At 33.2% G+C, this 12,716-nt stretch overlaps 1 protein-coding gene across 1 annotated transcript; it reads right to left on the bottom strand.

The window, feature by feature from the left end:
* Window positions 1-304: 304 nt before the first annotated feature.
* LOC123917012 (LMBR1 domain-containing protein 2 homolog A-like) lies at window positions 305-12,456 on the bottom strand. The gene is made up of 14 exons (XM_045968614.1): window positions 12,191-12,456; window positions 10,915-10,994; window positions 9,746-9,904; window positions 8,342-8,555; window positions 7,143-7,229; window positions 6,928-7,067; window positions 6,610-6,690; window positions 6,435-6,499; window positions 3,260-3,432; window positions 2,414-2,544; window positions 2,229-2,316; window positions 1,484-1,697; window positions 1,264-1,364; window positions 305-1,087 (listed from the first exon to the last, which is right to left on the bottom strand). Exons 1-14 carry the CDS (start codon window positions 12,356-12,358, stop codon window positions 659-661), a joined length of 2,130 nt encoding a protein of 709 aa, XP_045824570.1. The 5' UTR covers window positions 12,359-12,456; the 3' UTR covers window positions 305-658.
* Between the last annotated feature and the right edge of the window lie 260 nt (window positions 12,457-12,716).

Below are 12,716 nucleotides of genomic sequence, written 5' to 3'. Positions count from 1 at the left end.
GGACAACAAGGAAACCTTCATGCATTCAAGGACAGTGAGGGAGAGAAAGGCTTGACTTTTTATTACAAGTTTAACTTTGTTCCACTTTTTCTTTAATAATGTAACTACACATAATTAAATTGTACTAATGATTTTACTTTAGTTATTATGCTTATGATAATTGTCATTATTGCGTCCATTTAATTTATAGCTGTTGTCTGAGGTGTTGCATCACTGCTTCAGGACTTTTGATAGTTTAACTTTGTAAAAATAAATCAGGTTCATGAGCATAACATGAAATCCACAAGAACAATGCAATTTGAGATTCTTTTCTAGAGGTATATTAAACCTACAGTGGTCAAAAAATTACAAAACAACATATCTGAGACCAGCTTTGCTGTCTTGTACAATTTGAAGTATTCCTTCTTTGGTTGAGAATTTTTACATTACTTACTTTACTCTTTAAAGGGAATTACTCATCGTAGAGAATATACTGTATTTATGTGATTAATTTGGAACATGTATTAACTCTTGTATAGCAGACTATATTTTCTTCTTTACATTGCACCTGGGCTATAAACAACCAAAAAGGAAAGAGAAGAAACCATGCAAGATTTCTCTACTACTGTACATGATAGTATGTAAATAGTATTACCACTTCTTACCCAAACTATCGACATCATCGAGAAGAACCGTTGTTGTAAAAGGCTTGGTCCGTTGAAGGCTTTTTCAGTCTTTGAAATATATCATCAAGGGATTCGGATGAGGGAACACGAGAGATACTATCTTGCTGTGTTTGCCGAATGGGTAAAAACCCTTTGGCACCACCGATGTCAGCCTTGAAACTCGTAAAGCCTTTCTTTAATGTTTGCCATGTTGAACCTAAACTAGAAGTTCCAGAAGTGTTACCATGAGTATCGCCTTTATCAAGCAACGAAACCTTAGCAGAGTCTAAGTTTCTCTCTTCTGCCTTCAATTTAGATGCTTGTCCACTCTGCTGTCTGACAGAAGCATACTTGCTGCTGATCGCTTCCCTGCTCGAACTATATCTCCTTGTCTCTTCCTTCATAATTTTGGGAGTTCCCTTCATTTCAACTCCATTCTCCTCCTGAACAAAATAAGTTAGAAAATGAGTGGAACTGTTTGAAAGAGCAGAATAACAAATGTTATATCTTGCAGCTGTCAAAGTCACGATGATGTTAAACTACACATATTGCAAGAAAGATGAAGATAATGAGAAATGATTGCTTCTTTTTTTTTTTGTTGGGTGGTATTTCGACATACCATAATATTGTTGCTTGATTCGACATCAGTACTATTAAAATTCCTTGCTAGTGGAACAACTTGCTCGCCTACTTTACGCCCTTGTTCAAGCCAATACCGTTCTACAAATTATACGAACACAATATCACTATCCCACAATACATTAAGGTTTCCCAGTTTAGAAACGATTTGTCATTTAACTTGCATTAGAGTTGTAACAACTAAGTCTTGGCATGCATACCTTTCTGCAAGATAATTAACCCTGATGGATTGAAACCATCCATATCTTCGGCTTCAGTTTTGAAAATATACCTCCTCCAACTCCCCAGAAAATCAAATACCCTGTCAAAGAAGTTGCTTGCAACCAAAATGGTGTATATAACCATTATAAGTGGAAAGATTTTGTTAAATTTATCTCCAAAGAAAGGGACAGCATTATCGATATTCCCCATTCGCTGCAAACAATTACAAAACACACCAAGTTAGAAAAAATTATTAATGGGAAGAGAGAAAGTAAAATTGTTTTGACAAAAAGCTGCAATAATTTATTAGTTGGGTTAGAAGAAAACAAATTTAAAAAACGGGACAATAAACTTAATGGAGAAATAGTAGTAGATTACATCGTTTTCTAATTACTATATGTTGTGGAATCAATTAGCACCTAATTGGGGAATGAATCTTCCAAGATTTTTGTTTTGTTTTATATTCTTTGATTTTTTTTATTTAATTGGTTGGTGTTATTACTTACTAGTTTTATTGCAAGTGGCCTTAGTTTTACCTAATTATTAGTAGAAATAGGAGTATTATGTTTGTTAACTACCTTAACGCGTTTCATACTAATAATATTTGGAGTATACTGTTGAAAGTTTTTATTTCTCTCTTCTACTTATTCACCCTGAACATATAGTTTTCACCAATATGCAAAAGCATTAGCATGGGAATATTTATGTAGAAAGGAATGCATGAAACCATGGTAAAATAATTACCTGTTCAAATATAGTTGTTTTATGAGACCCTAGGCGAATGAGATTGAGAAAGTTGTATGAAACAGGGGGAGCATAGCGAGCAATCATACTGGGAACAAGATAGAAAATAAATTATGTTTGCTAGATATGACCAGCAATTCAAGAAACAGAAATAAGTAGCAGTGACAGTAGTTAATATTACTTACGAGCATATCATAAGCAGGCTAACTGAGCTGGTCTGTCTGGGTGTCAAAGAATAAAACACTAGCCTTCCAATTTTGAACAGGGAGAAGTATGTGCAAATACACATGTACATGAGTGGAACAAAAGCAAAAGCCTAAGCGAGAAAATGAAGAAATGTGATTCAGAAAGCAGTTTGTCTTCATTAATATAATACAGTAAGCATTTCATGAAGGCAAAGAGGCATCAGGTGGTATGACATGAGTAATTTATTTTGATTTGTAAACAATAAAAGTGTAAATATGTTTTACACAGACGTCCAATTAAATTTCACCATTAGATATGTTAACATTATTTTTCAAAATACCTACACAAATATCTAAATAGTGAGATGTGATTGGATGTATGTGTAAAACTATTTCATAAAGTTAGTGCATATAAATTAAAGTATGAGTAATTTGCATGCATTGATTTCATGCATAACCCAACTCCAAAAGTGAATTTAAGTTCAACACTTTATTAAACAAGATATGGTGTCAGGAACACAAGAGTTCAAGATAGTGAGTTACAGCCTTAAACCAAAAGGATGCGAGTTTATTTTAGTGAAGAGATAGCCGGAGAACCAATCATATTTAAAACAAAAAATAAAAAAGAACACAGGTGCATTTGACCAATAATATGCACCCCTAAAAGAGGCCAGATTACTCAATCACAAGGAAGTTCATATGGGACAATGCAGATTTTAATCTTTAAATTAATGAAAGTTTTTCCATACTCTACAATGAAATCTTAACCAAAAACTATTTTCCACAAGGTGAGATACTGTGTCTGTATGTAAGGGTGTATATATATGTATATATAAATTGGTCTACCTGCACAAGCATCTCCTGTGTTCCAACAGATTTTATAAGAATGGAGAAAAGAGATAGATCAACACTTGGTAGAAGAGTTGCCTCTGCTAGAAGAATTGCAACAGACATGATACCAAGTAAAACAGCTAACCCTTTTTCCACTTGTTTTCTCAAAATGCATCGCCAGAAAAATTCTGCAAAGAACCACCATTTATTCAGAAACCTAAATCAAATTGAGAGAATGTTGTCAAGAGAACCATTGTAACTCGTACTTCATAATGAAGACGTTTTGTTTGGGTTATAACATCTTGCGATTTTTCCATTTCATATTGAGAAGGTTTTCCACATTAAAAGTCTTGGTGTTATTTCTTCTTCTTTCACATTTTATTATTCTTGTTGTCGCATGACATAAGAAAAATAAAATTTACGAAACTTCAAAAACAAACAACAGCATGATAAATATGAGCAGATTACATGGACTCCATGCAAGGTTTGTTAGAATTAGATTCAAAGTTGTCTTTTTTTTCAAAACCTAGGAAACCTCCATTGACAAATTCAATGCTTCAAAATGACTGTATTCTATACAGAATCGTATTGAAGAGTAATTCATTCTATGCATATACAATTATGTACTGAAGTATAGTAGTTAAACTTTCGTTACCATATTGATGTTAGATTCAGCTATAGTTACGATATGTCACAGGAATTAAACATTAGATTATTAGTTTATTTTAAATAATAGATAAATTTTAGTTAATTGCTATTTTCCCTAGTTAGATCCAATGATCACATTATCTTAGTTAAATTAGTTACTATTTTCCTGGTTTTATGCAATGATTGGTAGAGTTTGTTACCAACTTTCCTTTATATAATTATCTAAGTGAATGGAATAAATATCTCAAATTCACTTTGTTCAAAAAAATATCTCAAATTCACAACAAATAGATTTTTCTCTCTAAAATAATTCTCATTTAATATGATGTATTTTGCATAATCTCTCAAGTGATAGAATCCAAAGTCTCAAGTATGGATTCTAATGATTTGGAATAGAATCTGATACAATTGAGAGATTATGCAAAATACATAATATTGAATGAGAATTATTTTAGAGAAGAATATATTTGTTATAAATTTGAGATATTTATTACATTCACTTAGATGGCTATATAAAGGCAAGGTGATAACAAACTCTACCAATCATCGCATAAAACTAGAAAAATAGTAACTAATTTTTTAAAAAATAATATGATCATTGGATCTAACTATGTAAAATAGCAACTAACTAAAATTAATCTATTATTTAAAATAAACAAATATTTTAATACTTAATTCATGTGACACGATGGTTGTAAATCATAATAGCTGTCAATTAGCTCCGTGATTAGTCCTTTTAGTACTCAATACACTCATAGTATACAATAATAACATTTTTCCCACTACACGAATCAAACAATGTCGTAATATCTGATTATTAGTTCTTCCTAATGACAAACAATTTAACTCAGAGATGCATTGGCCTATAATTTTTCATGACCTGTCTACCTCTAAGATGCATTCATGATACAACTAAGATGAACTTTGTGTTACTACTGGATAAGTTCAAGTACTCATGAACTCATAGTACAAGTAAGATGAGTTTTGTGAAAACAAGACAAGCAGTTTATCTCAAACACTTTATGTTTCAAGATACACCACAAAATAAAAATATGCAAAATAGGATTAGACTGGAGGTTTCTGTTACACAAGAAATAACAGCTCAAGTACGATGGATATATGTTGCATCATAGGTTATTTATATCTTTGTATACCGGAAGCCTTTCCAATAATTGTGATAAGTTTATAAATTTATCATACAAGTAATTGTGATAAAACATAAATACAATATTATGAGCATTTTTCGTTTTTTAACAAAAATTTTATATTATAAATTATATTTATATATAACAAAATTCTTTTATTTAAATTTAATGCACAAATAATTAGTTAATTTTTAACCTTTACTTTTTAACAAACGTGATTGGTATACTTACTAAAGTATCCTTTGATGATTCTGACTCTGGTATATCTGACCAGAAAATGAGCATAATAACTCCGGACAAATGGGTATAACATTTTGTTTATAAATAGCTTCTTTTTTTTTTAACATTTTCATGCATAATTTTATTTTACTCTTTTATATATGATTTTAGGTTCAAGTTTGAGTGTGTTTTGTTTGGCACACATGCTAATGAAATGCACCAATATATCTTGGTCGGTGAACAGATAAATGTTGTGACTGCTCTCATGTTTACCCAAATTAAAATTGGCAAAAGTAAGTATATTTATGTTTCACACATTTCATGTTGCATTGGGTAAATTTTTTCCTTTGTTGATACAACAGACATTATGTTACTGATCAATTTCAACAAATTTTTTAATTTTATAAAGACAACAGGCCAATGCTTTATATATTGTTCAATCGTCTAAGTTGATTTTGAATCCTAATTTTGATGTTCGAGGAGCTCATTACAAATTAAGATTCAAAATCAACTTAAGACAAGTGAACAATATAAAACATTGGTATGTTGTCTTTATAAAACTAAAAAAGTTGTTGATATTGATATTCATAACATAATCTAAGTTGAAAAATACACAAATATTTAGTTTCCTATTTTATTATTTCTAGGCGATGCTAGATATTTCTATGGCCTTTATTTACCGTTCTAACTATTTTCTCCTTAATTCAAGGAGAGAATTAATTGTATGCTTTCTATTTAAACCAGTCTGGGCTGAAGAATAAAGTATTATCGCATTCACAGCCCGAGGCTAGTTTAAATATTTGCGTATTTCCAAACATAGATTATGTTACTCGTCAATATCAATAATTTTTTAAATTTTTTTATAGACCCAATGATTTATATTGTTCAATCGTCTAAGTTGACTTTGAATTCTAATTTTGATGTGGCCGAATAAAACTATGCATGAAAAAGTTAAAAAATTATAAACAAAATGTTATACCCATTCTTGTCCAGAGTTATTTTATGCTCATTTTCCGGTCAAATATACCAGAGTCAGAATCATCAACGGGTAACATGCTTGTGGGAAACCAACAGAAGCGTCTTCACTAAAGTTAAATCTAGTAATAAAATTTCAATTGCAGGGGAAAAAATTAAGTGGAGTTAGGAACAGGTAGGTTAACAAAGATTCTTATAATTACCTAAAGTGTCAAATAAAGACCCTAGCATGCCAGTTCGAGCAGGTCTGATGCTTGACATATATTTCCTGAAATAATAGCATAAAAAATTGCATAAAGTTAGCTAGAGAAACTTTTAGATATTATTGAAACATAGAAATGGGGGAAAAAAACCAAATAAAAAAAAATAGAAGCAAACCATCCAGTTATGTGGCGGCGTTCATAATTCTTAGTCGTATCTTCCAATTCAAGGGCTTCTAGTACATAAGTCATGTACTCGCTGCAAAAGCAACAATATAAGGAAAATACCAAGAGACCTAGAAGCAAGGTTGTGAAAAAAGTAAGAGCTACAACCAAATAACCATGCTTACATATATACCCAGTTAATAGTCTATTTTGGAAGGGAGGGCGGGGGACATTGCTGATGAGCATAAGAATTAAAAACCCATTGAAGCTTTTATGGATTACATACAATGAAAAAAATCTTTAACATATCTGTAGTTAATCATTTGCTTACCTTTTATATCTGTAGTACTCCTCGGTAGCTCCCCGTAGATGACGTCTTAATGTTGCCATTGACTTCTCATCAGTATCATAATCCATATCACTTCCCCCTAATCGGCCACCTTGTGGTGTGAAAGATGGATCTTCCCTAAACTGGAAAATTGAATATTATCCTAACACAGAACCATGTTTTGTAAAATCTGTAAGCAAAGAATCTAAGATTTATACCATTTGAGTTAGAATGTCATCAATTATATCCATGTAAGGTCTCAGAGGATCACGCCTGGACATGTGCTTCGAAGTGGCTTGAGCAACCTACAGAAATAAATCATCATAGAACTTCAAGTTTTTGCCTTTTGTTGCGAGGGGGCAGGTGTTTGTAAGAAAAAAAAAAGAACAAAACAGGGTTAGTCTAAAGTTCAACTAAACAGTATTAATCCATGCCTATCTTGCATCATCCCCCTGCCCACATTGTTAATATTAATGTATTACGCATGTATTTATTTACTGTGTCTTAGAATTTAAGATCTAACTCAAACCCACAGAACTAGCTTGTAAAGTGAGAAATGTCAAAGCTTCTAAGCACTATATATGCCATATCTCCAGTTGATTATGTGACTCTCAACACAACCCCATCACACTCAGAACTAGAAATTTGAAGTGTGAACTAAAGTGAGTGGAATAATAGGGATCTCAAATAGTGTGCATGTTCTTTGCACCACCCCATACTCCACTGTAATTATTGTATAAAAAGAGATGTCCTGCATCCTTATTGGGTTAGCTTTCTTGATTTTTTCCACATTGGAAACACTAGTTCTCTATTTATTTTTTTCCTTTCCTTTTCTTGCAATTTTTCTTTCCCAAACAAAAAAAAAAATAACATACAGCAGGAGCAGCAGCTTGACCTTGGACATGAACCAAGTTAAGCCAGTGCTGCTGTGTCAGCCAAATGATTACTCAAGTGACTGGCATAGTCATTGGTGATAGTCTAGTATCAGGATAGGCTGCTGGTGGGATCTTAAATTAGACATAAAGTAGGCAAGGCAAAACAATGTTTTGCTTAATTTGGGTTGACTTGGCATGTTACTTGTTATAGGCTTCTTTTAGGCTTGACCTAGCCTATTGGCCTGTTTAAAGACCCGTTTCATAGTAAGTCTTTTAAATTGGTCATTTGGCCTATCTCTAATTAGGCTAACAGGCCAAAGAGCCAACGAGAATAAACATTATATTATATACAATAATAACAACATGTTATGGAAACTAAAAAACCACTACTACTCAAGAGCATGGGGCATAAGTGTGGAACTAGGCAAGATTGAATTGACTTCCTACAAATAATAAAAGGATGTGTGCATGAGATAGACAAAATTTTCACACGCCGATTAGGAAAACAAAAATTTTATGGATAACATGTACAAACCACTTACAACAATAGCATTTGAGAGTTCTTGATGAGCATCATCAAGTTCAACAGCCATTTTAGCAATTTTGTGGGAAAGAACTTTTTGTCGGGTGGTCCAGTCAGCATTTCTCCAAACGTTTTTGGGAATTTCACTTAAACCGAATCCAAGAAGAAATGCACCAGTAACTAGTCCGAAAGTATTTGAGCAAGCCATGGCGAATCCCAAAATACTTCCACTCCTGGTTATAATAGAATCAACTTATTAAAGTTATATGAAAAAACAGGGGGTGAGAGACTTCACTTTAGACCAAAACACACACATACATATGCACAAGTAGGAATACAAAAAGGTTTATGGCTTGTTAAGTTCATAAGCTGTCAATTATGAACATGTCAAAAAATACAAACAAATTGATCAGAAGGTAAGCATTTAGCATCCATGATTAATAAAACATGCAAGCAGCTGAATAACACTTTAAAAAGGTTAGAGTTATATGCATTTTATAGCTTTCTAAAATGTGCCCACAGCTTTTTGTAACAGCCCGGGCCCCTTTTCTACGTATTTAGTAGGCAATCCCGGCTGTCACCTCACGATCTTCTCCACCCCCCTCTCTAGTGGAGTTTTTGCCTTCCGTGGGAATCGAACCACGTACCCTGGGGTTCAAATACGTGTTCAATCCATTCCCACTACCAATTGGGCTACGTAGCTCAATTGGTAGTAGGAATGGATTGAACACGTATTTGAACCCCAGGGTACGTGGTTCGATTCCCACGGAAGGCAAAAACTCCACTAGAGAGGGGGGTGGAGAAGATCGTGAGGTGACAGCCGGGATTGCCTACTAAATACGTAGAAAAGGGGCCCGGGCTGTTACACTTTTTAAGGTGTAGAAAGCTTAAACACTATAATAAATTATTACATACACACAATCTTGGAAAGACGTCAAATCAAGGTTCCTTGAAATGTCCTCACAGACACAATGCACTGATAGCATCTATGAGTAAATGCAAATATGACCCAAAAAAAGCCTTATAAACATTGGATAAAATTATGGCTAGCAAACACAGCTTTAACAGATAAAGTAGTACATTGCTGATGCCCGTAAAATCTAGTTCACTCAAATCCTCCTTATTCACAAAGAAATGGAAACAGGTTTTTTAGAGCACATATTTCTGGAATCATATCAAAGTCTAAACTTCGTTAAAAAAGTATACATCCTTTTGACATTATAAAAATTCAAGAATAAATTAGATTAGTTGCTATGTGTGGGCCATTGAGGCAACAATAGAACTCTTCAGGTGAAAATAAGAATATTCATTCAAAGAAAACTAATTAGAAAACTCTAAGCAAAAAAACCTTAGGGACAATTTCTTGCAACAAAAATCTGTAAAATAGTTCAAAACAACAAAGTTGGAGAAGATGAGAACCAACCAGTGCCTGTGCATCATAATGAGAAGAATAAGTCCAAAAAAGCCAATGGATCCCAAAATTAGATAGAAGACCAAGTTAACATGTATACTAGTCTTCAATCTTTCCGATACAGTGAAGTCGCCAGCATCTTCAAAACCCTGAATAAGGGGCACGACGGCCCTGCTTAGGATAACAATTTCATAAATGAGCAAATTTCCTTTTCTGATCTGTAAATTCCATTTATATACTTCCTTGGAATAATTAGTAACTGTATACTATCTTACACGAGAAGAAGACAAATAACAATAAAACAAATTTGCAAATAGCTCATGCACAAAATCATCTATAAGATTTACATCTATGCATAATAAATTATGTTTTGACATTTGTTATTATTGCCAGCATGACTTAAGCCTCAAAATCTGACTGTGCGCCATATATTATCGAGCTGTTAAATATTAAAGATATCAAATTAGGGTGTTAATCTGAGGGGATGTATGGCCGAAATAATATAGGAAAAGCGGTTAGAGTAATTAAGGAAATGGTCAGGTGCATATGGTAGTTACATACTTCGGTTAGAAGGTTAAAGTTGCTAAGAGCAGCGGCTTAGTTTACGTAGTGCGATAGGGATAAAAGATAACTCATTTGGAATTGTCAGTGGTGGGAAACTGAACAGCAGCTAAGTGGTGAAAAGAGGGAAGGAACCCTTTGTTGAAGGGAAAAACCCTTGGAAGAAAGTTATCTCGTTTTTCTATTTGTCTTTCATCCTACCATCGTATAAATCGGTTCTATCTTTTTCTCTGTTATTTATCTCCCATCTCTCTTTCCTTTGGGTCTGTAACACAACCAAAAGAAAATAACCTAAACTTCATCAGATGTGTGATGATAAAAATGATAGATATTCAAATTAAATAGCTATTTTAGCTTGACCCCATTATACATAAATATCCTATACATGAACAAAGTACATATTCCATTTACTTGAACAAATAATTTTTCATTGTCAAGCAAAGAATGAGCAAAGTGCTAGTGAATTGATATACAGAAAGAGCTCGATATTGGCCATTATCCAATATGTGGGGCTAAACATTGGCCTTTCTCAGTCTCAAGTATAAAACTTATTTGAACTAACACAAGAGATTCCAAAAGTGTAGCAAACATAAACATAGAAAGTTTTACATGAAGCATACCAAGTAAGCAAAAATGTACTCCAATATGACCAGCTCCAAAAGAAAGAAATGCCTCCATTGTCCAGTTTGGAAGATATTGTCTGTATGTGTTAAATAAAGAAACACCATTATATGAATGAAATCGTTGCACATATAATTCTTTAATGATCGAAAAAGTTCCAAAGTCTGCCTCGAAGGGAGAGGGATATCTTATGCAGTAGCCAAGGGAATGCCAAATTGAAGTAAATATAAAAGAGAATGGAAGGCTTAAATACAAATAAAAGGTCGCACACCAAGCTTTTGTCCACAGAAGCTATAATATTTCTTTGCTGTTAGAAAGTCAATCTTTGTGGTGCTAAATTAAGTAATCATTCTTCGTGTTTTAATTATGATATCTCGCTGTTCAGAATTTTCTTTATATTCAATACCTTCTGGAAGGTTAACTAGTTAATACTCCCTCTAAGGTGAAGCATTTTGCTTGGAAAATGGTAATCAACAAATTATATGTCTTGTACCGGTAGGCCTCGTAAGGCTACTTCTGGTGTTTGACATATGTGTTTTTTGAAAGCTTTGGAATCAATCCACTTTTGGTATTTTTGAGGAGTATAAATAATCTTTGAATTGGATCATGTTCTGTCTACTCATTTCAGAGACTTTGCGGGAAATGTGATTCATTTCTTCGGCACGGTACATTGTTCGAAGGTTACAAAGATTTACAGATGGAAATATTAAGAGATTTTAACAACCAAATTATTCCAGCTCATCTAAACCTTGTGTTTCCTAGTTCATTACAACTTAAAGTGATAAGGACTAAGGTAGATATTCATATGAGCTTCTAAAGCATAACTATAATTCAAATGCAAATAAGTGAAGGCTGGTTAAGGGTTCCAAAGATAGAAATTATTTTTTGAAAAGTGTAGCATATTACTAAATTAGTATTTCGGTTCATTTCCAATTGACTTATTTGAGTTTCCCTACTAATGTTTGGTTCCACTTCTAGAGAAACCGAAATTTATTCTGGAAGTGTAAAATTGATTCACTTGAAGCATAAATTGTAGTTTCTGATTCTAGAATTGATTTTTACACTCAAATTTATTGTTCAACTAACTTTTACACAGTGCATTCAAACATAAATCACTTTAACTTCGACTCAATTTTAGTCAAAAGTAATTTACAAAATCAATTAACTTAAAATCAATTTTTAACCAAACAATGCATATTATGGATGATTGCATGGTACACTACACTGATGAATTGAATTGAATTGAAGAGAATGAGAGATGATTAGAAATAGTACCACCCAGATATCAGCGGGAACGAGGATGATGATGGAGAGAGAAACGAACCAAGTGTATCCAACGGTGAAGAGAACGTATAGAGGTACGGAAGGGGCGGCGAAGTACTTAAGCGTGAATAGTACCATCGCCACCGTGAGGGGAAGAGATATCAGGTAAAACACCCACATCTTCTTCTCTCCCTCGATGAATCGATCGATGAGATGATGACAGTGGCAGTGACTTTCAGACGAAGTATACTATCATCAACTTCGTTCCAATTGTTACGTCAACAAAAAATAAAAATAAAAAAAGTTCGGATGTTTTGTCTTCCCACCCCGTGAATCTTTTATCCCCTGAATTTTCAATTTTGCTCTTAAAAAAACTTTGGTTCGTAGAAAACAAATTTTTTTTTGCCTTGAAAAAAACCGAAATTTACCCTGAATTTGCACTAGTAAAAATTCGGTTTCTGCGAACCGAATCTATCTGCAAGACAAAATTGGAATATTAAGGGATATAAAAGATTCACGGGAGGTGGGAAGAAAAAAC

The sequence above is a fragment of the Trifolium pratense genome, linkage group LG3 (genome assembly GCF_020283565.1).
Source record: "Trifolium pratense cultivar HEN17-A07 linkage group LG3, ARS_RC_1.1, whole genome shotgun sequence".
NCBI lineage: Eukaryota > Viridiplantae > Streptophyta > Magnoliopsida > Fabales > Fabaceae > Trifolium > Trifolium pratense.
This window is presented reverse-complemented; position numbering and strand designations above follow the sequence as displayed.